General features: G+C 37.3%; 1 protein-coding gene across 2 annotated transcripts; it reads right to left on the bottom strand.

Moving 5' to 3' along the window:
• Positions 1–328: 328 nt before the first annotated feature.
• LOC145467801 (uncharacterized) lies at positions 329–26,241 on the bottom strand. Of its 2 annotated transcripts, none has more exons than XM_081451388.1 (14): positions 26,106–26,241; positions 25,862–26,001; positions 18,092–18,207; positions 14,871–14,912; positions 9,713–9,832; positions 8,569–8,657; positions 8,159–8,245; positions 7,592–7,722; positions 6,967–7,021; positions 6,361–6,435; positions 4,017–4,091; positions 1,886–2,323; positions 1,497–1,597; positions 329–997 (listed from the first exon to the last, which is right to left on the bottom strand). In XM_081451388.1, the coding sequence occupies exons 1-14, from the start codon at positions 26,237–26,239 to the stop codon at positions 711–713; spliced, it is 1,890 nt and encodes a 629-aa protein (XP_081307514.1). In that variant the 5' UTR covers positions 26,240–26,241; the 3' UTR covers positions 329–710. The 2 variants fall into 2 exon arrangements, with proteins under 2 accessions (XP_081307514.1, XP_081307516.1); XM_081451390.1 differs by having other exon boundaries at positions 329–994.
• Between the last annotated feature and the right edge of the window lie 7 nt (positions 26,242–26,248).

Below are 26,248 nucleotides of genomic sequence, written 5' to 3'. Positions count from 1 at the left end.
TACAGACGGGAAGATTCTTCAAAGTAAATAAGTAATAGATAAATATTAAATAAATAGATAACATACATATATACATGGATGCATGAATGCATGCAAATTCACCCAACAACCAGAAAAAATCTACTGACTAACTAATCGGTCTGGTAGACGGTTAACTGTCTAGATAGTTGATCAGGTACAATGTAAAGGGTAACAGCAGACACAAGAATAACAAAAAAGTACCCCACCCTTGAAAGATACTGCCGCTGATGAATGAAGAATATGAAAATCAGTGATACTAAAGAAAGTCTCATATTTAGACGAGTGCGTAATTTAATTCATTATCTAGTTTGTAAAGGCAACACAGTTTATTTAAAAAAGTATAGACAAAGCCACATACAAGTTGTCCTTGACAACAAAATTACATTGGGGACAGGATTGAGCAGGGAGCAAGGAACTTACACTGGAAGGAACCTTAAAGGCATTGGTTAGTTTCACAGGTTGTAATATGAATTTGAGAGAATCATCGGTGATCAAGTGAAACCCTCACATTTTTGTATACAATGCATCATAAACTTTGTTACACTGGTAAAACGTGTTAGGTACGGAAAAGCCACTGCTTTTAAAATAACAAAAGATGTAGGAGGCACCGTTACAGGAACTGATAACTTTACGATGCTTGCTACAATTCATGTGATACTAGAGGAAAAGCAATACAACTCAGACAAATGTTAGTCACTATCACTGTCGTAATCGCCTGCACTGACAGGCTTCTTCTTGTAGCTCCTGGACTTTTTCTTGGATCGTCTACTCGAACTATCTTCTCTTTCGTCTCTACCTCTGTCCTCTTTATCATCTCGTCTTTCACTCTCAGAGACAACTTCATCCATTTCTTCCTCCTCCACATATTTTGGCCTCTTTTTCTTACCCTTTTCATAATCAGAACCATCACTGTCTCTCTCTGTACTACCATGCCTCTTACTTCTTTTCGTCTTTTCCTTTTCCTCATCACTTCCTGCTGAGACATAGATCAAAGCAGTTTTAATGGCTAAAAAAATAGTAGCTAGTGTGTTGGACCCTGAATTTGAGCCTAATTGAATATTTGTAGTGTAGTTCAAACATCAAAACAGACAAACAATAGTAATGACGACCGCTACTAAAATATAAATTGTTTGGTACAATTTTTTTTTCTAACAATGCCACTTGAAATCACCACTAAAACAATGAGCACCTGTGACATGTTGCCAAAAATTTGCTGTTAATTGGTGATGAGATTTGCAAAATTTGATATAGTTTTTTAAAAATACAAGTTAACTATTCAAATAGTTTCTAATGTTGTTGGGATTTAGCAGCTGAGAAGCCACTTGATATTGAAACGTTGTATTACGTTATCATTTTAAACCAGTAAGAACTCAAATAACTTCAATTCAGGCGCAGGGCATATTAAAGATGGCATCACATCACAGAGCATCGTCATGATTAATGATGATGAAAATAATAAAGTCATAATAAACAACCTGGATAGTCTCTTTCTTTGTCACTTTCTTCATCAGCACTTTGTGAGCTGCTGTACTTTTTCTCTCTCACTTTTCGCTCTTTTCTCTTCTTATGATGACCTCTGTAAACAAAGCTTAGTAATAAATGTTCAAAATCACAGAAGTTTATCTGACGACCCTTAAACTTTGTCAGTCACCAAGATACAAGATACACCGAGATGCATGTTGATTGCCCTTATTCTACCACAGACAAAGTTCTGTACAAAGTGACCCAAAGATGCTGCTACTTCTTTGGACAAAAGAAACCCCATTGTGAGGGTAATACTGTGGCGAGTAGCAAAAAAGATAGGAGCATAAACAAATAACAACAACAGTGACTAACACTAATTGCTAATACAGAATGAACCCACCTTGAAGAGCCTCTCTTTGGTGATGGTGACAGAGACTGACTTCTTGACCTCGCCCTTTCTCTTTCCCTCTCCCGCTCTCTTTCTCTTTCTCTCTCCCGCTCTCTTTCCTTTTGTTTTTCCTTTTCCCGTTCCCGTTCCCGTTCCCTTTGTCTTTCTTTTTCCCTTTCCCTCTGTTTCTCTTTTTCCTTTCTTCGCTCTCTTTCCTTTTCTATTTCTCTATTTCTCTCTTTGTCTTTAGATCGTCTTTTTTCAGTCCTCTCTTCAGAGCTTTCATCCTTATCAGCAGCCTCGGACTTCTCCCTCTGGGATTTCTTTTCTTTTGATGGTGACCGCTCAGGTGAAGCTGTTCTTTTCCTTTCCTTTGACCTATCAGGTGATCGGTTTGGTGATCTGGAACGGCGGTCCCTAGACCTTGAACGACGACCTCTTCTTCGCTCCCTTTCAAGATATCAGGAATAAAATAATCTCATTTAAAAACCTGATCAGACGTTCAGAGAGCTACCATGAGTAAAACATCACCATATTTTAATCCTAAAAGAAATGCACTGTCTTGCATCACTTTGAGCTGCTGTAAACCTTTTTGTCAACACACATTTGAATAATAACCAGTTAGCAGTGTGCAAAGAAAACAAATTTTCGGGCAAGCTCTAACTATGACGTACTAGCCCAAAAATCATTTTCACTAGTTCTCAAAACTCCGTCTCTTACTGTATTCTGTAATTATAAGAATTTGCTCAAACATTTTCCCAAGAAACTATACTTGCCATATAAAATCCACTAACCCGACTGGAAAATCTTCTAGTCCCGGGCTATTGGAGAGAGCTGGTAGAAATTTAATACATACCCTCATAATTTTGGGATGGGAGTGCGCCACCCAGAGACTTGAAAGAGAAATATTTGAATTTTTTCCCACAGGGTAAGAAAACACCTGTTGTTAGCTTCGAGGTAATCAAGGAATACACTATTGAAAATTTACAATCTGTAGTGTTATTTTCTGTAAGTCTCAACTTCAACACTGTAAGTGTAATTATTAAACGGTAGTTTATCTTGGTGACCTATTGCGCCGAGTGTTCCATTCAAGAAAAAAAACAGAAAAAATAATTAACATCTATCTTGGAGAAATAAGGAAAAATCTACTTATTTTTTTTTCTGCAAACATAAATGGAACTTGTACGAAGTGATATCCGAAGGTTTCAAAATTTCATTTTCACAGCCAGTTATCAGGAATATGCTGACAACCATTTTAGCTTTATAACCAAAAGATACTAGTGTTACAAAATTGAAAGCATGGCATTTCCATGAATGCACACGACATTTCACCAGGTGGAATTAAAACACTGAAAATACAAGTATCTTCCGTGTTTCGGTTTGGTTTAAGAGTCATTTTTAGACTATTTTGAGACTATTTTCTTGTTGTTTCCAGCAAAATAGAATTTGCTGTAGTAGATACCGTGGAACCTCGATATAACAAAGGGCCAAGGGACGGGCAAAATATGTTTGCTATAACGAGGTTTTTCAATATATTTTATTATTATTCAGGCCAGGAAAATCGTTTATTATACCCAGGACTTCTTAATATAGAGGTTCGTTAAATAGAGGTTCCACTGTACTAATACAGTTGATCCTGCCGTAAGCGACCACCCAAAATGTCAAACCTAGGTGGTCACTAACGAGAGCTTGGACCACATTAGGTCAAAATTTTGTCTCATTAGCATATGGTAACTGCGGAGACTTACCCCATGTTTTAAATGTTTCATTCATGTGAAAAGTCAATTTCGAGAAAAAATTGGTACTTCGCATAGAGAAATTTCCATGTCTTGTGCTACCATGAATACAATTACGTTACAACACTTTATTATCCAATTTACGCTCTATTATCTGTCGAGTGGTTGCAACAACGTCAACTTAACGGAGGTTAAAAACAAAAGAAAATTATTTCAAACTTTTAGCTCACTTATGAGAGGTGGTCGCTAACAAGAGGTTCCAAATATAGTGATTTGACTTGAGAAGTTTTGGTATTTTGAAAAACTGGTCCTTGAGGAGAGGTGATCACCTACAAGAGGTGGTTGCAACCAAAAGTTTCGACTGTATTAACGTCTCACGAAACCGCACAGACTACATGCGACTTTACCTGCTACGAGAACGTCGTGAACTTTTATGTCTTGATGAAGACCGAGATCTGCGACGTCTTTCCCTATACCTGTCCCTTAAAAACAAAATCAATAATAAAAGTAATCTAATTATATAAGAAAATAAGACAGTATGCAAATTTGAAATAATTTTTTGGAAGAAAAACACTTGTCAAGTGTGAAACCCTTGCACATGTGTTTAAACAACGTTTCGATTAAAATCAGTCAGAGCTGTTGACGGATCAAATTTTACTCCTACTTTTGGTATATACACAAAATAGTCTTAAATTTGGGAGCACCTGTTCGACTGCAAATGCGAATGATCAGTTCATTGCTTCAGTACCCATTTGCTCACAATGGCCTGGCAAATGTCACCCCTCTCATGGAATACACTGGTCAGCAGAATTTCCACAAAAAACGTTTTGACCCAACCACTGACTGGCTGACTGAGCGAGTGATTTTTCCCCAAGTTACTTCTATAACTCCAGAATAATTAAAGCTGCTGCTACTAAGACTTTGCATCGCCCTTGATTAATATAAATATGACAACCCTCAACTATGGAACGCCAGAACTGTCTTATGATACTTTTTTTTATTATATTGGGTGGTTATGTCACTATATTTAGTACTTATGTTATTATATGCGGTGATTAACTCATTATACTCGGTGCTTATGTCTGTATATGCGGTGCTGTCTTCATTATATTCGGTGCTTATTCCATTATATTCGGTGCTTCCCTCGTTATATTCGGTGCTTTCTTCGTTATATTAGGTGCTTTTTTCATTATATTCGGTGCTGTTTTTATTATATTCGGTGCTTTCTTCGTTATATTCGGTTCTAACTTTGTTTGGTGTTTTCTTCATTGTTACGGGTGCTAACACTATTATATTCGGTGCTCTCTTCCTTATATTCGGTGCAAAGGCCATTATATTCGGTACTTCCTTGTTCGGCGATTACTTCATTATATTCGGCGATTACTTCATTATATTCGGTGCTTACTTCATTATATTCGGTGCTTACTTCATTATATTCGGTGCTTTCTTCGATATGATCGTCGCCAGTCTTCGCAAGGGGCCGTACAATTTGGAGGTAGTCTAGGGAAAGCCGGGAAAAACGGGTGTCACGAAAACTCAGACCCCTCGAAATTAAAAACTCAATTGTTATCACCTGAATTGCTCTATGGCCACAATGGGGCGAGATGTTTGTCTTCTCCGGTTTATGTTGTCGCGTCGATCGAACGGTGAAAAACAAATATTTAACTTCTCAGGTTTATCGCTGTCGCTTCGGTCAAACAGTGAAGAACTAACAAGGTTTAGAACAGCAGCCGACACTGTTTTTGAAAACAGACCTTTTTTATGCAATCGTATGCAGTAAAAAAATGTGTTGTTCACTGAAACATACTCGTTTGATCGCAATCTGCTTTTTGACTTTATATTGAGTTTTTAATTTCGAGGGGGTCTGAGTTTTCGGGGTCTGAGGTTTCGGGGTCTGAGTTTTCGTGACACCCGTTTTTTCCGGCTTTCCCTAGACTACCTCCAAATTGTACGGCCCCTTGCGAACACTGGCGACGATCATATCGAAGAAAGCACCGAATATAATGAAGTAAGCACCGAATATAATGAAGTAAGCACCGAATATAATGAAGTAATCGCCGAACAAGGAAGTACCGAATATAATGGCCTTTGCACCGAATATAAGGAAGAGAGCACCGAATATAATAGTGTTAGCACCCGTAATAATGAAGAAAACACCAAACAAAGTTAGAACCGAATATAACGAAGAAAGCACCGAATATAACGAGGGAAGCACCGAATATAATGGAATAAGCACCGAATATAATGAAGACAGCACCGCATATAAAGACATAAGCACCGAGTATAATGGAATAAGCACCGAGTATAATGAGTTAATCACCGAATATAATAACATAAGTACTAAATATAATGACATAACCACCCAATATAATAAAAAAAAAGTATCATAAGACAGTTCTGGCGTTCCATACTCAACCAATAATGGCTTGTAACTACTATTTTGCACATTTCTGGTAAAGGTTTAGAAGAACTCTTTAAGGCATTCCATATCCCTTTAGTTAGCCATACCATAGAATGTGGAAGTCAAAGTTTGTTTAAAGCCTTCTCTTCTAATCCCTTCTCCCTACCGACCACAGCGGACTCATAAATACAAAGTTAGCACACCAAGAAATCTGAAGGCCTTAACATACAAGCAGCAAGACATGCCTGTCCTTTTTTTTAGTGTTGATGTTATTATCTAGAACATAATAGCAGTATCACACCTAAGGGTAATGATGGAGTCAAAATTTCACTGACTAAATACTACATTACCTGGAAGGTGAGCGGCTGCGGGATTGTTTCCTTCGACGTGAGCCTGACCTGGAACGGGACCTACGTCTCCTTGACCTAAGATTGAAAGAAAGAAATAGAGTTTGAAAGAGACACTTGGTGCTAGTTTTTGTAGGAAAAATTATTTAGAAACTACAGGTAAACTTCCACAGTTATTTAGACACAAGTGTGCCAGTACTTACAAATTCAATCTTTTCTATTAACTGACTGGCTAGCATTTTTCAATTCAGTGTTACTTCAGGTAGCCAGCGTCCCTATTATTTGTCTATTAAATTACAGTAAATACCTTTTGTAGGTTCTGGAGTAACAATTCAGTGTTTTTTTGTAACTTTTTTTTCATTGAAGTGCCCAAAACTATTTGCTACATGATACAATTACTATTAATTTGTATCTTAAAACCTGCTATGTATAGAAATATATTTTGATAAATTTATGTCATGTATTACATAAGCAAAGATTGACCCAGAGCAATATGTTGGCAAACACTACTGTAGTTGTAAACCTACAATAACACCTGATTACAGGAGATAAAACATGTTGCAACATGGATGAAGCCTTCTCCAGAACAAATTTTTGAAACTACTTTACCTTGAACTGGATCTTCTTCTAGATCGTGACCTTGAGCGAGATTTAGACCTATCAGCTAAAAACAAATATAGAACTGTTAAAATTCATTTTTGGATGTGTGGTATCTTCATGATTAGTGCCCTTTACTCTGGACCGAGTGATCTGGGTTCAAGCCCTGGCCAGGGACATTTTACTCCCACAGTGCTTCTTTCACAGTGCCTCTCTCCACCCAGGTGTACAAATGGGTACTGGCGAATTCAATGCAGGGGGTAACCCTGTGATGGACTGGCATCCCATCCAGGGGGGAGTAGAAATATTCTAGTCGCTTCATGCTACAGAAACTGGGATAAGCTCTGGCCTGATGGGCACTTGGCTTGTAGGCAGACTTAAAAAAATTCATTTGAGAAGTAATCTCTTATCTGCTCATTTAAGGGGAGAAAAGTCTAGTTATGCCCAGTCCCTAAGGAAATGGGGGGGGGGGGGGGAGGGGAGGAGGAGGAAGGGGTATGAAAGCCAAAAAAAAAGAAAAAAAGAAAAAAAAACAACAACAACAACAATTGTTCCAGGGCAGGGATGCCCCTGAATAAAATAAATATATTTATTTACATATATGTATTTTTAAAAACTGACACTTAATAGGACATACCAGGATCTATTTCATCCTCAATGATAGAAGATGCTTCTTTAACACGTCGCATTGCTTTGTCAATATCTTTCCGGTCCTTATCTGAGGACTTGGATGCTGGCTTCACAATTGCATTTTTTGAGTGGCTAACCCTATAAATGGCACACAGATATATCCATAATTTGGAATAAAAATAAATCAGAGATACCAAAGCATAAACAATGTTTTAGTACTGTTTTGTTGCCTTTCTTTTATAAGAGATATGTTTTCATTGGTTGCGTTTCTTGTCAACTGAACTATTTCCACTGAACCTATGATTTAAGGATGTAATGACTGCCAGGCACGTGCAGGGTTAGGGCAGGGGTAGACAGGCTTGTGGGGCTTGTGGCTGGGTTGGGGGTAGGATGTGCCAGTGGGGTGTTCCACTGCATCAGGTTTGGGTTAGTAGTTTCAATGTGTAGGGTTACCATTAATAACACTTAATTTGCAGATTTTTCAATGACATCTTTGCCTACACGTTGGCTATTAATAACATGTTCAGAACAGAAAAAAATTCTTAACAATTCACAGTAAAGGCTAAAATCTTACTTGAGAGGCCTGCCACCAAAAATCACTCCATTGTACTGTAAAGCTGTGTTCACTGCACCAGCCTCAGAGAATTCAACAAATGCAAACCTGTAATAAGCAAGATATTTAAGAATGGCTGACTGTTAGGATCGAGAAATGCCATTCAAGGACCCATTTGGACCCATTTGATCAAGAGGATTGAATAGCACACACAAAAAAAGGTATTACAGTGCCAATCTGAAAAGTAAAAAAAAAACAATTAATGCAAATAATTTCCCTGACAACACAATCAAAACATTGCCAGGTCACACACTACAATGTCATTGCATCCTTATAATTTGCACTTCAACATTTCTAAATGAGAAATAAATACATGAAAACTAAGTGAATGAAAACTAATACTAAGAAAACACTTCTCTGGCAATGACTACCTGGTGGGTTGGGTTTCATCACCGGACATTCTTACATATCGGATCTCACCACAGCCTGAGAAAAATGCCATAAGTTGCTCTGCAGAGAGCTGCGTAGAAATTTAATTGATTAAAGCTTTATCAATATTATAATAAAATGACAACAATACTATAATAAGAACCTTTCCAGCTTGATAAACTGTAAATTAGCATCATAATAATTAAATAGTGCAATTTTTCTCCATTTTTCTAATTCCTAGTCTTGAACTGTGTGAAGTCTCAGCAAAGTGATTCAATTTTATGAATGCACTGGGAACAGTTCCAAAAGGCTAAGCTGAACGTTTGGGAATAATATTGGAGTTGGCATACTTGTGGAATTTAATACACAAGATAGACTTGCCACAAATCAACCTTTGCTTAATTTTTTGCCTCACTCAACAGCAATCTTTGAGCGACAAACTCACGAGCATGAAAGATGTCAATACACAAAAGGTCTCCTTGTTTCACTTGTACATGTAGGAATGAGAATCACAGCATACATTTCTGGTGCGCATAACATGATTAACATTTCTCATTTTTTATGTGCTTCGTGAGCAGTTGTCTCAAAAGCAGACGTGATTTCCGCTAAAACTTTCTTGAGTGGTTCAGTCCCATACCTCAAAGAAAATTGGTTGTGTATGGTGCTTAGCTGTAATCAGTAACATTAACAAATGGCGAAAGCTTTTTGATATAGTTATGCCTCCCGAACACAAACAAAGAATTATTTGTTGTAGTCTAGATCAACCAGAGAGCTACATGGCAAGTGTTACAAGCTCAAGTAGATCCTGTGCTGACAAGAATTTAAATTAACATTCAAGGGCAGAGTTAGTCAAGGAGGGCTTTAATTCTTTAAAGCTCTGTGGATTATATAACAAGGAGAAGTCAGGCAAAGGGAAAAGCGCTGTTCCCAGCAGTCATTCATGTATGAATGTTTCCACAATGCACAAACATTTCCAGCTGACTTTTAAACTACATTTACCATGGCTAATCCACACTGTCCATCACTTAGGGCAAGAAGTTAGTTTATAATATGAACAAAACCAAACTTGTCCACATGAGATGACCATGGCCTGTCAGAGCAAAATATTGCACCACATATATTGTTGTAAACCACCTATATCATTACCGTCGTGTCTAAGTTGCCAACATAGACTGTCCTGCGTATTTCATCAATTTTAGTGGGGTCCACATTGTTGAGAGGAGGTGGAGGAGGTAATGGGGCAGGTACAGTCAGGGCAGTGGCCAACTGTTTAACATCAGAAAAGAACACATTAGTTTATGCGGTCAAATATATTAAAAAAATATAAATAACACAATATTATTCAGATTTCGTTGGATTGGCTGAGAGCAGGCCAATTTATCATTAATTTTCTAATTGCTGTTGCAGTGTTAATTTCTCATCATAACCGAGTAATTGTATGAAGGCCAACACAATTAAGGATTTACACTATGAGTGATTTAAAATTCTTTCAAATTGCACTTGCCATGCAATTTTAGGAGAATTTTAAAATGTCACTCATAGTCTAAATCCTTAATTGCACTAACATTCATATGATAACCTAACTGTATACATATTAATAAGCATCAAGATTTAAACCAAGTGTCTCTGAAAGTAGTTTTAACGTGAGCTTTAGTAAACATTTCTCATTACAGGCTGCAGCTGGAGTCTGCAATAGAAAAAGGTCTATCACCCTAGGAGGTTGTAACATGCCCTCACCCCTCTACCAAAAAAAGCTTGGAATATTTCAACCTCGTCCCCAGAGCCTTCTACACTTTTCAAAATGGCGGGACGAGAGAATACCCTTGGCAATGCTGAACTAACACCCTTGCTGATTGGCCCATTCATACAACCAGGCTGATTGGTATAAATGCATCCTAAAGAAATATGGTGGACTTGGTGAGTGTTTATATGAAAAAGAAAGGGATACAGGAGGTTTAGCCTGTGAAAACAGTTGTCCTTCTTCGCTCCCATTCCAAGTGGCGAAACGCCACTCTGGCCGGGAGTGAAGAAGGACCACTGTTTTCGCAGGCTACAGGAGGTTGTATTGCAGTTCAGTTCATGCAATGTTGAATCAGGCTGCTGTTAACAATTTGACAGGTGAATCCTATTCGTTAGATTTTTAATTTACACGATGTAACCAATACCATAGAAGTAGAAATAAGCCCGGGAAAATGTGAATAACGAGCATTTAAAAGATTGTATTGAAGTACAGATCTGCCTACAGCTAGCAAACTGCAGCTTGTCACAAGCGGCCTTATGTGCTGTTTTTTGTTCTATATTCATGCACTATTAGATTTTCTGCAAACGAAAACAAATTAGAGTGGGATGAGAGAGTGTGAATGGTTTGTTATGTTTGAATTTCAAATCTAAAAGGAGCTTTTGCTTGTTTTTTTGTGACCCTTGTTTTTTCTACAGAAGATCGTGTCTGATTTGTTGTTTGCGGACACATATTCCATCTGTATTAGGATCGGGCTTTATCCAATTTCTATTTGAAATACACTCGTTTTTTCTAATAATAATATTGTTTTTCTGGCCCAGGCTGAATATTTTATATTTTTCTGCAAGTTTTAGGCTTAAAATATCCTTGTGAATATTCTAGATTATAGCATACATGTATGACATTTCTGTTGTCAAATATATTTGGTGTGTGGATGGTGTTAAAGTAATTTTAGAGCCAGCCTGCAGTGTTTAAAGACTTGATGCAATGCACATAACGTCTTGCAGAAATGTTATTAGCATTGACCATTCAGCTAGTGCTGTTTTTGTTGCTTTTTGGCTAGTTGTGCTGTTCAGAGAAATAAAGAATTTAATGCAGTTTAGGTTAGGGGTTGAAACATAGCTGTATTGTAGCACAGCATAGCTCTGTGTTTTTGATGCAATTTATGGTGTTTGGTATGTGGTTAAACACTCTCCCAAGTGTTTGATATATATTGGCTGTTTTTGTACTAGAGGACGCATTTTCCATGCAGACGGCTAATGCATAACAACTAACTGCAGGGTAAATATCTGCCACCAAAGACGATACAGTTCGTAGTGACAAAAGCACCTGGCTAAGTAAGTGTGGCAGTCATCCAAGCAATTCAAATTTACAGCATCTACTTGTGTACTTTCACCAACATGGACTTCGCTCAACAGCTGCTTGCTCATGTGGCAATAGAAATCAAGCCTATAAACCATGCTGAACATACTCATTTTGTGCTATTAATTTTTTGTCCCCGGCTTGGGTAGCTAAATGCAAACAAACGAAAATTGAGCATTATGATGGGAATTATGGAATCGGTTTCTCTTCCACCCCTCTCTGGATTTTCTTGGGCCTTTGGACTACCCCCCACCCCTCTGGAATATTTCCAATTCCTTCTGTGGGGGGAGGGGGGTATGGATATTTTCTGGAACCACACATTGCAGAAATATGTGCTATATATTGAAAGTGCCACTAATTCCACAATTTTTTTTCTTTAATAAAATCTACCAGTTTCCCTGATTACTTCAGCAAAAAAATTCTTGATTGATAAAATCCCTGCGTTTCTACAGGCGTTTAATCATGCAATTTCTATGCTCACGGCTGCGCAAAGTGGGATCTGAGTCGGGCTACTAGTGACGTCACTTTGGGAACTGGGCTGAAACACTCAAGAGACTTCAGACTGAGCTTCGAGGGCAGTCAAAACATTTTTGGGTTATTTGTGATTCATATTGTACCAAAACTGCACAAGATATCTAAGTGAAAGAACTGTATCATCTAGCATTAAAATTCAGAGTCTACAGTGTAGCTACGATTTGGACGGCTGCGATGTAGACATTTTTTTCCATTTCGAAGTGCGGGTCACCAGTCAAGATTGTTACGTTGTATTATATTTAGGCCAGGATCGACAATTTGCTGGTCCAGTTGGGTTATTAAGGTACAAATAATGGCTGAAGAGTTAGGTTACAGCTCTTAAAGAGTTATAAAGATGTCAATGAACACGAAGAGTTAGCAATTTAACTTCACTGAACAAGCAGATTCAGAGTGTCAAACATTTTTTGGATTCAGAAATTAATTTCCCCCGAAATACAAGATAAAATGCGATTCAGTCATAGTCCACTCCTGCCTACTTCTCCAAATCAATGATTGAAAATAGTTTTTAACATAAGAGATATTGAAATGAGGTTCAGTATCGTATCAGTTAAATTAATACATTTCCACTTCACTGTTATTTTGAATGAATTGTCCATTTTACGTATGCTAATAACCTGGGAGTCCTCAGCTTATTAGTTTGTGTTTCGGTTGACTGACAAGCACGTTCTTCTTTCAGCACAACAATCGGTAGCTGTAGAGTCGAATCTTAATTGTTTGTTTCACTTTCCTCAAATATTTATAAATGCTTGATCCATTCTAAGTTTGTAATTTAGATATATTTCGTTCCTCAAAGATGAAACTCAAAGAACAAAACACTTCTGTATTCGGAATGGCCATTGAGAAATACGGCCGGATTATGACCTCTGGTGTGCTTGTGTTTTTATTAAAATCGACAAATACATGGCTCACCACTTCGAAGCCTCAACAATCTTATTCGCCTCCTTAATTGTAAAACGTAAGTTTCATTTACTATTCCTTCAGAAAAGTCTCTATTTCAAGTACACATAAACATGACGCATTCAATTTGTCATGTAATTTCCTCACCTATAGTTTTGTCTGGAACTCGGAGGATCGTTTGCGCTCGAAACAGTCAGATGGCTTCCAGCTTATCCCAAATTCGCATCTTATGCAGTACCTTGACAATTTCAAGCCTTCTACTAGAGATAGAGAAGAATATACAGGCCATGAAAATCTCTAGGTGAACCCAAGATCGAAGAAATCCTCGATGGCTCCCCAGCTTTAGCTTCACACAGACCAGACCACTTCTTTGGCCTTTTCTCGTTTCTGGTTGAGTTTTATGGAGATAGAGATATTGAATGAAGAGAAATACTCTATTCTATGCATCCTGTATTGCTGCAACCTCCAACAGCATGTTTCATTACACATAATTACTAGAATGGTAATCTCAGTCTTTATATTCTCATAAAAATTATTAGAAAGTAAGAAAAGAAATACTCTGTCAAGGTGAGGGATCTCTGAGACCTTTTTTTAAGGTGAGGGCAGTATTATTTCCACAATTCTCTTATTTTCATCCATAACAAGGGAGAGGCTGCTCTTCTCCTGGTTGGAGAAACACAAACACAAAAACTACTGCATGGGGTAACAAATTTTGTTTATTTTAGAATGTTTCTTCTGGTAGTTGGTGCTAACAGCTTCACTTTGAAAATGTACACCCAAATCCAAAACAGTTCTTGGGAGCTGATCACTGTTATTGCATAAAAGTGAAATTAACTCAGCAGAAATGAGAAGCAAAATGTGTTGTGACGGGACAATATAAAGTTGGAACAATTGTGTACTTTTGACTGCTTTTAAGGTAAATACACTATGTCTTTTAATTTTATGCCAGTGAACAATAATTAACTTTCCTGACATCAACTCATTACATACACTATGTCTTTTAATTTTATGCCAGTGAACAATAGTTAACTTACTTGACATCAACTCATTACATGCATTCAGCCACTGAATGCATATACTTCATTTGGAAAGGAAAACCACACAACACAGTTCAGGCAGAAATATTTACTAGAGTAGGTTTGATCTCGGGTTAACTTTACTCAAAAAAGAGTCTAATAATCAACAGGATTCAAAACATTATGCAACAAGAGTGGCCACTAGGGTAGAAAATTAAACTCAATGCAACTTAAGCTTAGGTAAAAAAAAAATCCACTCATTTTGAGTCACTCAGCTCAGTGTATATTTTTAAGTTCAATCAGAATTGAGAGTTTCATAAAAACTGAAAGCACTGTAGGAAAAATAACTATAAACTTCTTTATTTCAAATAGTTACAGTCTTTCATGTAAAGTAAGCTTACAAACAGGCAACTTACATTTGTCAGTTGTACGTACCGTAGCGCTCCAGATTCAACCTGATTTCAAAAACGCGGCAAAAATAATGTGCTATATTTCTAGGAAGCCATCACTGCCTCATGCATAACATTTCTGCATTCTAAGGTAAATTTTGAACTAAATTTTAGCTGCCATTTTGTTTTGGTCTTTTCAAAATTTCATGTGATAAAAATCTCCAAGATTTTTGGAGGCTTTGTACCACGTGACCCAGCCTTTGCCAGGGTCTTCTCCCAATGAGCCGCCATTTTGAAAATTGGCAATGAGAAGGCCCTGGGGATGAGGTTGTGGAATATTTAATATTAAACTAGACAGGTATTCTTACCCCAGGAATGACAGTAGAAACTACACCTGGGACAATAGGAACCTAAAGGAAAGTCAAATCCAAACAATTAGAGTATATATTTCACCAGAATTCCATGTACAAGGAGTCAAAATATATTTAACTGTAACCCTACATCCAAGATAACACAGTTTCTTCTAAATAGATCTTCTCACACATCCTTAGCCAAAATATGTAAGTGCATAGCACTGTTTTAAATTTGACCACAGCAAAGTGTATAGCAAGAATATAAACTTTCAAAATACACTATTGACAAGAACAAATATTAAAAAAAAAAAACATCTCTACTTAGCAATATGTAGATAATGATCCCAAACTCCAAAATGACTGATGGCACTTTTTTTAAGTTAATATATATGCATTTAATGGGACCCCTCATTAAGAACTACAGTAAGTCTGCCTTATCATCACTCCTCAGAACTGTGTGAAGACTGCTAAACAATCACTTTGGGTGCTTTGAAATTTCTGTGTCAAATTTGGTGATCAAATATTTTACCAATACATTTTAATGTACTTGTATTTCATTTCTCCACTTCAAGATTGGAATACAGCAGTGATAAAATAAAATACAATGAAAGGAAAGAGGAGAGGGCAATGAGCTGGTATTGGTGGAGTGGGTAGTATCTTTATGAGCTGGTAAACAGGTATACAGTGTGTAAATACTGATAGTGCATTTATACAGTGTGTGAATACTGATAGTGCGTTAGTGTGCCTCAGCTGGTATAGTGAAGTGTGTAGTATCTATATGAGCTGGTATACAAGTTACAGTGTGTGAATAGTGACAGTGTGTTAGTGTGCCTCAGCTGGTATAGTGAAGTGTGTAGCATCTATATGAGCTGGTAAACAGGTATACGGTGTGTAAATACTGATAGTGCATTAGTGTGCCTCAGCTGGTATAGTGAAGTGTGTGAATGCTGATAGTGTGTTAGTGTGCCTCGGCTGGTATAGTGAAGTGTGTAGAATCTCTATGAGTTGGTAAACAGGTATACAGTGTGTAAATACTGATAGTGCGTTAGTGTGCCTCAGCTGGTATAGTGAAGTGTGTAGAATCTATATGAGCTGGTAAATGGGTATACAGTGTGTAATTGAACAATAGAGTGTTTCTGTCGAGGGCAAATATGCTAGTTTCAAGAACATCAAATTTCCAAGGGGCAACTATCAGACAGATAGTTCCGAAACATAAACACTCTATTGTCTTAATTGTTCACCGCTAAATTTTTTTCCGCGCCAGTACAAAATCATACTGAATTTTTCAACTTTTTGAGATGAAAGCTGTGAAAGCCAAATGTAAAATTTGAAAAAGAAAACAAACAAAAACCCTTTAAATACAATTTCAATTGTTTACCTCCTATAAGCCCGCTTGTTTACAGAAATATTTTCATGGACGAGTACTATCCATCCAGGTATTTTCCTCGGACGGGCACTATGGGCTGATAGTGTCTCTCCACGGATGAACACTATTGCATCACGTGATCAATTTAAACCAATAAGAATCGGAGAAAATTTAGTGATGAACTGTAAATACTGATAGTGCGTTAGTGTGCCTCCGCTGGTATAGTGAAGTGTGTAGAATCTATATGAGCTGGTATACAAGTATACAGTGTGTGAATACTGATGGTGTGTTAGTGTGCCTCAGCTGGTATAGTTAAGTGTGTAGTATCTATATGAGCTGGTAAACAGGTATACAGTGAGTGAATACTGATAATGCATTAGTGTGCTTGAGCTGGTATAGTGAAGTGTGTAGAATCTATATGAGCTGGTATACAAGTATACAGTGTGTGAATACTGATAGTGTGTTAGTGTGCCTCAGCTGGTATAGTTAAGTGTGTAGAATCTATACGAGCTGGTAAATGGGTATTCGGTGTGTAAATACTGATAGTGCGTTAGTGTGCCTCAGCTGGTATAGTGAAGTGTGTAGAATCTATAAGAGCTGGTAAACAGGTATACAGTGTGTAAATACTGATGGTGTGTTAGTGTGCCTCAGCTGTTATAGTGAAATGGGTAGTATCTATATGAGCTGGTAAACAGGTATACAGTGTGTAAATACTGATGGTGTGTTAGTGTGCCTCAGCTGGTATAGTGAAGTGTGCAGAATCTCTATGAGCTGGTTAACAGCCACACAGTGTGTGAATACTGATAGTGCATTAGTGTGTTTGAGCTGGTGTAGTGAAGTGTGAAGTATCTATATGAGCTGGTAAACAGGTATACAGTGTGTAAATACTGATAATGTGTTAGTGTCCTTGAACTGGTATAGTGAAGTGTGTAGTATCTATATGAGCTGGTAAACAGGTATACAGTGTGTGGATAGTGCACTAGTGTGCCTGAGCTGATATAGTGGAGTGTGTAGTATCTATATGACAAAAGGTCTGGATATTAGCAGACACGTTAAAATTTTAGAAACAACACAACGTTTTTTAAAAACATGTTTCAACAGAATCTTCTGTCATCTTCAGTTTAACTTACAAAGTACAGAGTTGAATATATAGTGTATGAAAAATGCTATTTGACTATAAGAACAAAAGGAAACATGACAATGTAGAACATTACAAAGAAAGTTTTAAATTAATATGATTAAGTTGATGATTTAGTGTAGGTTTTTCCCATTGAATATGAATAGCTTCTTTTATCTTAAGCTGGAAGGTGGTGGAAGCATGATCTAGGATTCATACTGCAGCATGAAGTGTGGCATTGCTGAGAATTTTGTAGGTGTTTGAAAATGTGAGAGGTCCTATCAGTGAACATGTGCTCACGTATGCGCGTGGAAAAATGCTGGGTGGTTTTGCCAACATAACAGGCATTACAGCCCGCACACAAAAACTTATATACCACACCCACATGGAGCCCACAAGGGATAGGATCTTTCACACCAAACATGCTACAGATTTTACAGGATGAGAAAACTAACTTAATATCAATGGTGTTACAATAACATTTGTCAGAGTGGCAAACCTTTTTTGCGTGATGATAGAAAAAGGAGCAATGTAAGGTAATTCAAAAGTAAAAGGTACCTGTAGTGTCAGAGACAGAAACCAGGGGATTATCTATATGAGCTGGTGAACAGGTATACAGCATGCAGATAAGGTGTTAGTGTGACTGAGCTGGTACAGTGGAGTGGGTTGTATCTATATGAGCTGGTATAGTGGACTGGGTAGTATCTATATGAGCTGGCATGGTGGAAAGGGTAGTAGCTACAGTTGCTGTACCTGAGCTGGTATTGGCGGAGTGGGCAGTAACCCTCCTGATGATCCTGTGAAGCCTCCAGCTACAGCACTTGCAGGCGCTGCCAACTGAACTGCTTTAGATTCATCTGGAATAGTTCCTGAACAAACAATAGCAATGTGTATCAGTCAGTTTTGGAACAAAAATTCATGCATGCAGTTAGAATGCATGCATCAGATATCAGGAATTGTACACTTTAGATACCCTGAAACTTTGGCAAGCATTTGTATACTGTCCACTCATAATCAAATAGGAGTCCATAGTACAACAGTATACTCAGATTGTCATGGTTATTTCTTCATCAAATGTTATGATGAAATATTAACCTGCTGCTCTGATGAAGGAATTACAACAGAAAACACAACAGAAGAAAGACACTTACTCCAATGATACATTTAACAGTTTTTGGAATCTTTCACTGTGTATTTTGCTGGTAGAGTTATATGCAAAATATCTCTGAGAACGGACTTTGGCAGCTACGTCAGGTGTCAGGGATGATTTAAGCTGATCGTCAAGTTGTCTTTGTTCATGTTGTTTTATAGCGATAATTCTTCACAAACTATTTTGAACTGCTTCATCACTTGTACTCATTAATGATTGTCCATTTTATCGTATATTTCCAAAAGAATGTAATATCGAACTCACAGAACTTTTATTTTACTTTCATTATTTTACTTCATTTTATCTTGAACTGCTTAATTTTCTTTTTTACTCCCTTATTTGTACCGCTTCACCACTTATACTCATTAACTATTGTCCATATAATTTATCATATAGATGGTTTTCACTGTCACGCAACGGAAAAATAAATTGAAAACTATTCAGTGGATAAAGTCAAAGAAATTTTAATATTATAGGAAACAGGTAAAGGAGACACTTCTCTAAATTTTTGGGTCTCTACATTTTCCCAAACTTCAGATATTTGTCAAAATATTTTGTGCAAATTTACAGAGTTCAGTATTGAGCTGCCTTGTTGGTGGAGCTCTGTGCTCCACCAACATGGCGGCTGGAAAATAGTGCAAACATCGGGAACTTCCTTTGGCTATCTGGGCGACTGATTATCTGAACTGAACCAACAAGCACTTTACCTAACACTTTAACTCCTAAAAAGGGTAAAAATCACTAGATAAGTGTATATTTTTCCACAAACGCAATTGGAGCGGTATGTCACGCACAGCCATAATTCTGAAATTCAAACGGCACTGGTTTCCAAACCAAGCATGCTATTGAGCTGAAAAGTCATAAACAGATATAAGTTTAGATCCCCTTATGCCTTATGAGGATAAAAATTTTTGTGGCTCTTTAGTTTTGAATTTTGGAATTTGATGACGTCATGTGAAAACGATCTATACTTCTATCACCATATTTACACCCATCGTCCTTAATATATTCTATCACTTGCGTCACCTACACCACTATTCTATCACGCACTATGGGAGATTTTCTTTCATTCCCTGATGATGCCGTAGAATGGCGAAAGCTTGGAATTAAAATACAGTACAGTAGCTCAAGGCCTCAATTGAATCAATATATTTATCTTAAGGAAATTTGTTCATTTGTCCTGAAATTTGAAGTGTCTGCAAAGTTGTGTTTGGTGCTGTATGATTGGGCCATTCCATTTAATATCCGCAACCACCCTATTAAGGTACTTTGAATTTTACCCCCCTAGAAAAGTAAGTAGGGGTCTGCTTCAAACCCTTCTTCTCATGCCCATTCTGCCCCTTGTAACAGCTTTTCTTTTAACTCTCAAACATTGATTCCTAACAAACATGGCTTTAAAATGGCATGCTTAAACATCACTAGTCTTCCGAGACATATTGATGAGCTTTGCATCAATTTGCATAGTAAATGCCTCGATTTGTTAGCAACCAATGAAACTCAATTACATGATATTATTGCCGATAATGAGGTCAGCGTTGATGGTTATGATATCGTTTGCTGCGACCGACCACCAAACGGCAGAAATGGAGGTGGGGTTTGCTTTTACATCCGCCCTAATTAACAATTAGATTATGAGCTTGAGATTTCTATGAGGTGATAGCTGATGAGGCCAAAGGCCAAATCAACTATCGACTCATAGAAATCGAGAGCGAATAATCTAATTGTTTAAGTAGAATTATAAGTAAAATCAATGCAAATAATTAGCGGTTTCCAGCTATTTCTCCACCTATTAGTAAACTTGTGCCAACATCGCACAGACTGAATTTTCATTGGAAATCTGCTGTTGTTTACGCGCGCACACCCTTTTTTCAATATTTTGAATTTTTACAACCAAAAAACTGTAAATGTCCTTCTTTTAGTCTTCTCAGGAACTTAATTATCCATTTGTGTTTAAACGTCCCTCAAAAACATCGGGTAAATGGAAAAACCTTGCCATTTTGTAGATGATTGACAGCCACTGCACTCTAATTAAAAATTAGATTATCAACTCAAGATTTCTATGAGGTGGCCCAAGGCCAAATCAACTATTGCAAGGCTGTTGCCTAAGGAAATTTTTAAGGAGCCCTTTGGGCTTCTTCCACCAAAAGTTAGGAGCCCAAGCCACTTTTTTAGGAGCCCAAATAAAATTCTCCGTGGTCAATCCGGGGGGGGGGGGAGGGGGGGTTGGGGAGGTTGAGGAAGATGGCGGGGGGTTAATTGTGGAAATTTTGGGGAGGGGTCCTGAGGCAGAGATTTTCCATGAGACACTAATATGGTCTAATATCAACCAAATTTTATAAATAAAGCATTTAACAAAGTGATCAGGTCATGACTGAGAAAGAATACTATTTCTGGTCAAACTCAATTATTGGTGTATCTGTGCAGGTGCTGCAGCTTTTTTTATAAAAAATTATATTGCTGCTTTTGTTTTTGAGTTTTGCAATTCTATTTTAAAAAGACGAAATACGTTGTACAAATTATGAAATGCAAGCCACAAATGAAAACAAACAAAAATGAAAGAGGCATTTGGGGGGGGTTTGAATTTGGCCTTACTGAAATGTGTGTTCTTTCCCCGGGCTTGACATTAGTATAAACTAAAGGTGATTTTGAGGCAGCATTACAGCAATATTGGCCACTTCTTTGGAGAAAATAAATTCTTGTATATTGGGCGGAGTCGCGACAATTCATTTGATAATTTAAAATACAGAACCCTAGTATGCAAAGAGAATTGCAATGATGTGTTCTTTTTGCTGGTTAGTTACTTGAATTATCCTTTCAGAACCTAAAGAAATTCATTCAGTACATCTAAGTGAAGTTTTCTGAAATATCAGACAAATATTTAGACACATTTATCTTTTTTCAACTGTAAATATAATGTCAGCAGGATCATCACTCCAATTCCAAAAATATTTGTTATCAAAGTAGTTAATTTGCAACTTGGAATCAGTAAGGCATCAACAGAGACACAATCCATTGGCATACATGATGTACAGTTATTCAATACTGAGCTTGCAATGCATTATAGCGCGATTTTCAAACATGGCTGTTTTTGGCTGTTTCGTGAGTGGACAGAGACTTTGTTGCCGTGCTTTTGCCCAGATTTCTCGTGATAAAAGCAAAACAGGACCAGAGTAGCTGTTGTTTTCCGTTTAATTTATTGTGTGAACGATTTTTTGACCAATTTCATGAGAAGATTGAAGTCATCGGACATATTACATGGGAAACAAAACTCCATGTTTAGGCGCCCACTCGGGCTCCTTGAACAAAACTTTAGTCGCCCGCACTCGTAAGTTAGGCGCCTCAGGCGACCGGGCGCCCGTTAGGCAGCAGCCTTGTATTGTCTCATAGAAATCAAGAGTGAACAATCTAGTTGTTTTAGTAGAATTCTAACTGAAGTTTCCTGCAACTAACGATTCCTATTATTTCTGGTCTTAGTATTAAACTTCACGCTTTAGAGAATTTGTGCAGACTGAATTGTCAATTTGACATTTGCAGTTGTTTATGTGCACTTATCAGTTTCTTTCAAAATTTGTGAACTTTTATAATTCAAGAAACTGTAAATGCCCTCCTTTTAGTCTTCTCTGGAATAATTTGATTATCCATTTGTTTTTAACTGATTTTTCGAAACTGCAGAGAAATGAGGAAGCATTGCAATTTTGTTGACCACACCAAGCTACTGCACACTCATGGCTGATAGTGTGCAATGGCCCAGCCAATCAGATTAATTACAGCTAACAAGGCCTTCCAATACAAAGCAATTAATTCTATTCTCTACAATAACATGCAAACTACGCAAAATTGGATTTAGAATTAATGATGTATGTACTTTTTGTAATGATGAACCTGAGAATTTATATCACCTTTTCTATGAATGCCCTCACTCCAAAACGTTCTGGACTAATTTTGAAGCGTACCGGTACCATCTATCGAATCAGGCAATCCATCTTTCTGCATAAAACGTTTTATTTGGAGTTTTATCCAAACAATGCCCTTTATCAAATCTATCAAACTATTTCATAGTAATTGGAAAATAATTTTTATGGGACTGCAGAAGAAGCCAAACACTTCCTAAAATTCAAGGACTGCAATCGATACTAGTAGACTTCTACTAATATTAATTATGATGTTCGCAAGGGCGTCGTATTTGATCAACTGGAAAGCCTTTTAATCAAAATTGGTAAACCAAGAAGCAAATCTTTTATTGTTCCCACATGGTACAGACCTCCCAATTCACCTTTTGAATTATTCTCTGATTTTGAATCTTTTGTTGGAAAACTAGATGATGAAGGGAAAGAGCATTACCTTATGGGCGACCTTAAGGTCAGTCCCCAGTATTGCATTGCGCATTCCTACTGTGCATAATTTCACACGTGATTAGTGTACATGCATTAAAACATGGCAGCTTTTTCTTTACGGCTGGACCTCACCATGGAGGTAAATCATCATTTTCTCACAAACGAGTATGGTGACCTATCTGTTTTTTCTGTTGTTTTGAATTGAGTAATAAATTTCTGTCTGTAAAATAAATATGGACCAATTCTCAGTGTAGAACAAAAACAATTGTCAGAAACATGAATTTAGCAAGCAATGATGACTACAATCATGGTATTATATGGATTTATTGCGCATAAACAAGGTGCTGTTGCTCCTAAACGAACATGGGGACCCCTCATTTTTATTTCAAAATTTAAGTTCCTATAATACAAACAATCAACAAGCAAAGTCTCCCAAAAATCTCAGAGCAGGTCCTATTTCAGTGGAATGACCTCCATTGTAATATACTCCGTTCATCTCTGAATAATGTAAATACCCAGGTGCTACTAAACGTTACTGATATCTATAATCTAAAACAACTTATTAATGAACCGACAAGAGTAACACCTGTGAAAAGCACTTTAATTGATGTCACTTTTACTAGTCACCCGGACAATGTATCTTGCTCTGGAGAATCTAACATCGGAATCAGTGACCATAGTTTGATTTACGTTTTTCGTAAAATTTCATTGCCATCCCCCATCAAAGGATTTAGCACTGTTTCGTATAGGCAATTTAAAAGTTTTGATTCTAATAGCTTTTGTTTGGACATCTTGGCTCAACCGTGGGCTGATCTCATGGGAATAGATAACCCCAATGAAATGTGGTTGAAATGGAAATCTTTGTTCTTAGAATATAAGTGTGTGATCTGCACGCTCCACTCCAGACTAAACACATTTGTGCCTCTAAAAGTCCATGGATAACCCCTGAGCTTAAGAATTTGATGTATCGGATAGATCGTCTTAAAATTAAGGCTTTGCGGACAGGCAATCCAAGTGATTGGACTAATTTTAAGAATTTGCGCAATGAAGTAAACAATGCTATCAAGAATGTAAAAAAGTCAAACTGTTATACCTAGTAGTAATCAAAGATTAGGAGTGCGTTCTCCGCCTGTGATAATAGTTCTCTGTTGCTGAAATCATTATCTTTATGTGAATAGCTGAAGTTTTACAGACATATAACATACTGACAAAGTCCACTATTGTTCTGTGGATTTTGATTTCCTTGCTTTAATGCGATTTGATATGACCTTTGATGACACGTTGCGCGACAGCTCCAGTTTCGGTTAACTCACAAATTCATGCTAAACGTCTCATTTTCACTTTTACTGGTAATGTTTAAGGTCTTAAAGCATAAAGGCTAATTTTTAAAAAGAATACCTGTGTTACATCTAGTATTCTGAGCTGGAAGCACAAATATCAGCTAACATTTGTAACATTTGCACTCTTGTTTCCATTTATCCATGGTTTAAAACAAACTCCCGGACAAACTCTGTACGACTGGCAATAATTATTATTTCCGTTGATGAATAAAAATAAGTCAGCATTTACATTGCTGTTCCTTAGTTCTGGCTTATTCTTATAGGTCTTGGTTTCAGAGTACTCTTCCATCAATTCAATTTTGACCTTTGCTTGATATAGACTGAACTATTTGCGGGCACTGGAACTATTTAAGTCAACATATGTAATCAAAATATGGCCAAAGAAATACGGCTGTTCCCACGGTTAACATTCCAAAGTCAAGGCGATTATAAGTTGTGTTCGTGAACAGAATTAATAATGTTGTCCCAGCTATGTAACAAAAGCACATCATCTCACATCCTGACCAAACAGCCCACGCTCGGTCCAGAATCAAACTTCTAGAAACGAGCGATCATGAAAACGATTGAAAAAGCAAATTGTCTAATATACACATGCTTTGCGATGATGTAATTTGTTTTCGACTGGCCAAAAACTCTCACTCCAGTCTGCATTGGGACTGCATTCCCTTTATTGTTGAATGCAATCAGAGTGAAAAACAAGTTCAAAGAGAACCCCAAAACGTCAAAAGCCACAAAAGAGAACAAGTATGACGTAGCAGATGGACACAAAAACAGGGCCTAAAGCCCCTGAAAAAACAATTTGAGGTCTTCACAAAACATCTCGATTTCTCGGGTCTGCGAAACAAAATTAGGATGCATTCTCTTGTTCCTCAAGAACGCAAAAACCTTTGAAACTTAGATTGCTTCTGATATAAGCGCCATTAGACATATTAGGTATTCGGTCCCAGATAAGACTCTACTTTTCATCTACAATTCATAAGCCCAACCTCATCTCGATTACTGCAGCTTGGTGTAGGGATCCTGTTCTAAGAGTCTTTCTCAAAAGTTACAAATATTTCAAAATCGTGCTGCATGTGTCATAACTTTTTCAAATTACAATCGTAGTACTGACAAATTGTTGCAAATGGTAAACTGGCTTCAACTGGACCGTCAACGCCTTGTTGCTAAATCAATAATAATTATGTATAAGATTGTAAATAATATGATTTCGGACTATCTTAGTTCGCACTTTGTACACACTTTCCTATACCTTAACCTATAACTTAAGAGATGGTGACTGTTTGCTTGCCATTCCACAGTTCTGCACTTATTATTGTAAAAGAAGTCTGTCCTACAGCGGAGCAGTACTGTGGAATAGTTTACCCTTGGATATTCGTCAGTCATCCTCTCTTGATGAACTTAAATCTAAGTTGAAAAATTATGATTTTAATGGTAGTCTTATGTAAGTTTTACTTTGCTTTCATACATGGCTTCCTTGAAAAGCATGTTTTTATCATTTCCTTTATTGTAGTAGTTATTAGTGACCTATTAGTTAGGTAGGTAGACTAATTTAATTCAATATTGTTAAGTCCCCCCACCGAAAAAAATATAAATTGTAAATTATTACAATTTATAAGTGGGGGTGGGGGAAGCCGAAGGGGTGCAGATAAAAAATGGAATGACCCATTTGATGGCACTTACGGAGTAAATCTGAACTTACCATCCTGAACTGGTACAACTATTAGCGCTCTGTCTATGAAGACTGTGTTTGTAAGATGTTGAGCTACATGCACACTGGAAGGGTCAGTAAACTTAACAAAGCAAACTCGCGTAGCTGTACCAAGGTGAATCATTGGATCCCTGAAACAATCAAAACAATGTGCTATCACTAAACATTCTTTTAACTTTGTTATAAATAATAATGGTATAATAATAAAGGTTGTGTTCAGCAAGCTTAATCTTACTCAGGAAAGAGGTGCATTTCTTCAATTTCACCCAAGAATCCAAACAGCGTTTTCATTTGATCAACTGTGGCATTTTGGGCGATATTTGTCACCTGAATAACTCTTGTACTGGGTTTCTCCGTTCCCGTAGTCATGTTAACTGG

The sequence above is a fragment of the Orbicella franksi genome, chromosome 14, assembly GCF_964199315.1.
Source record: "Orbicella franksi chromosome 14, jaOrbFran1.1, whole genome shotgun sequence".
In the NCBI taxonomy this organism is placed as follows: domain Eukaryota; kingdom Metazoa; phylum Cnidaria; class Anthozoa; order Scleractinia; family Merulinidae; genus Orbicella; species Orbicella franksi.
This window is presented reverse-complemented; position numbering and strand designations above follow the sequence as displayed.

What these genes read in the sequence shown, in the direction of transcription:
- LOC145467801 (XM_081451388.1), bottom strand. Translation starts at nt 26,239, where the DNA reads ATGACTACGGGAACGGAGAAACCCAGTACAAGAGTTATTCAGGTGACA. An exon ending in TTGGCAACTTAGACACGACG is followed by an intron (nt 8,658 to 9,712) that starts GTAATGATATAG and finishes ATTTCTACGCAG; the next exon opens with CTCTCTGCAGAGCAACTTAT. An exon ending in CCAAAGAGAGGCTCTTCAAG is followed by an intron (nt 1,598 to 1,885) that starts GTGGGTTCATTC and finishes CTTTGTTTACAG; the next exon opens with AGGTCATCATAAGAAGAGAA.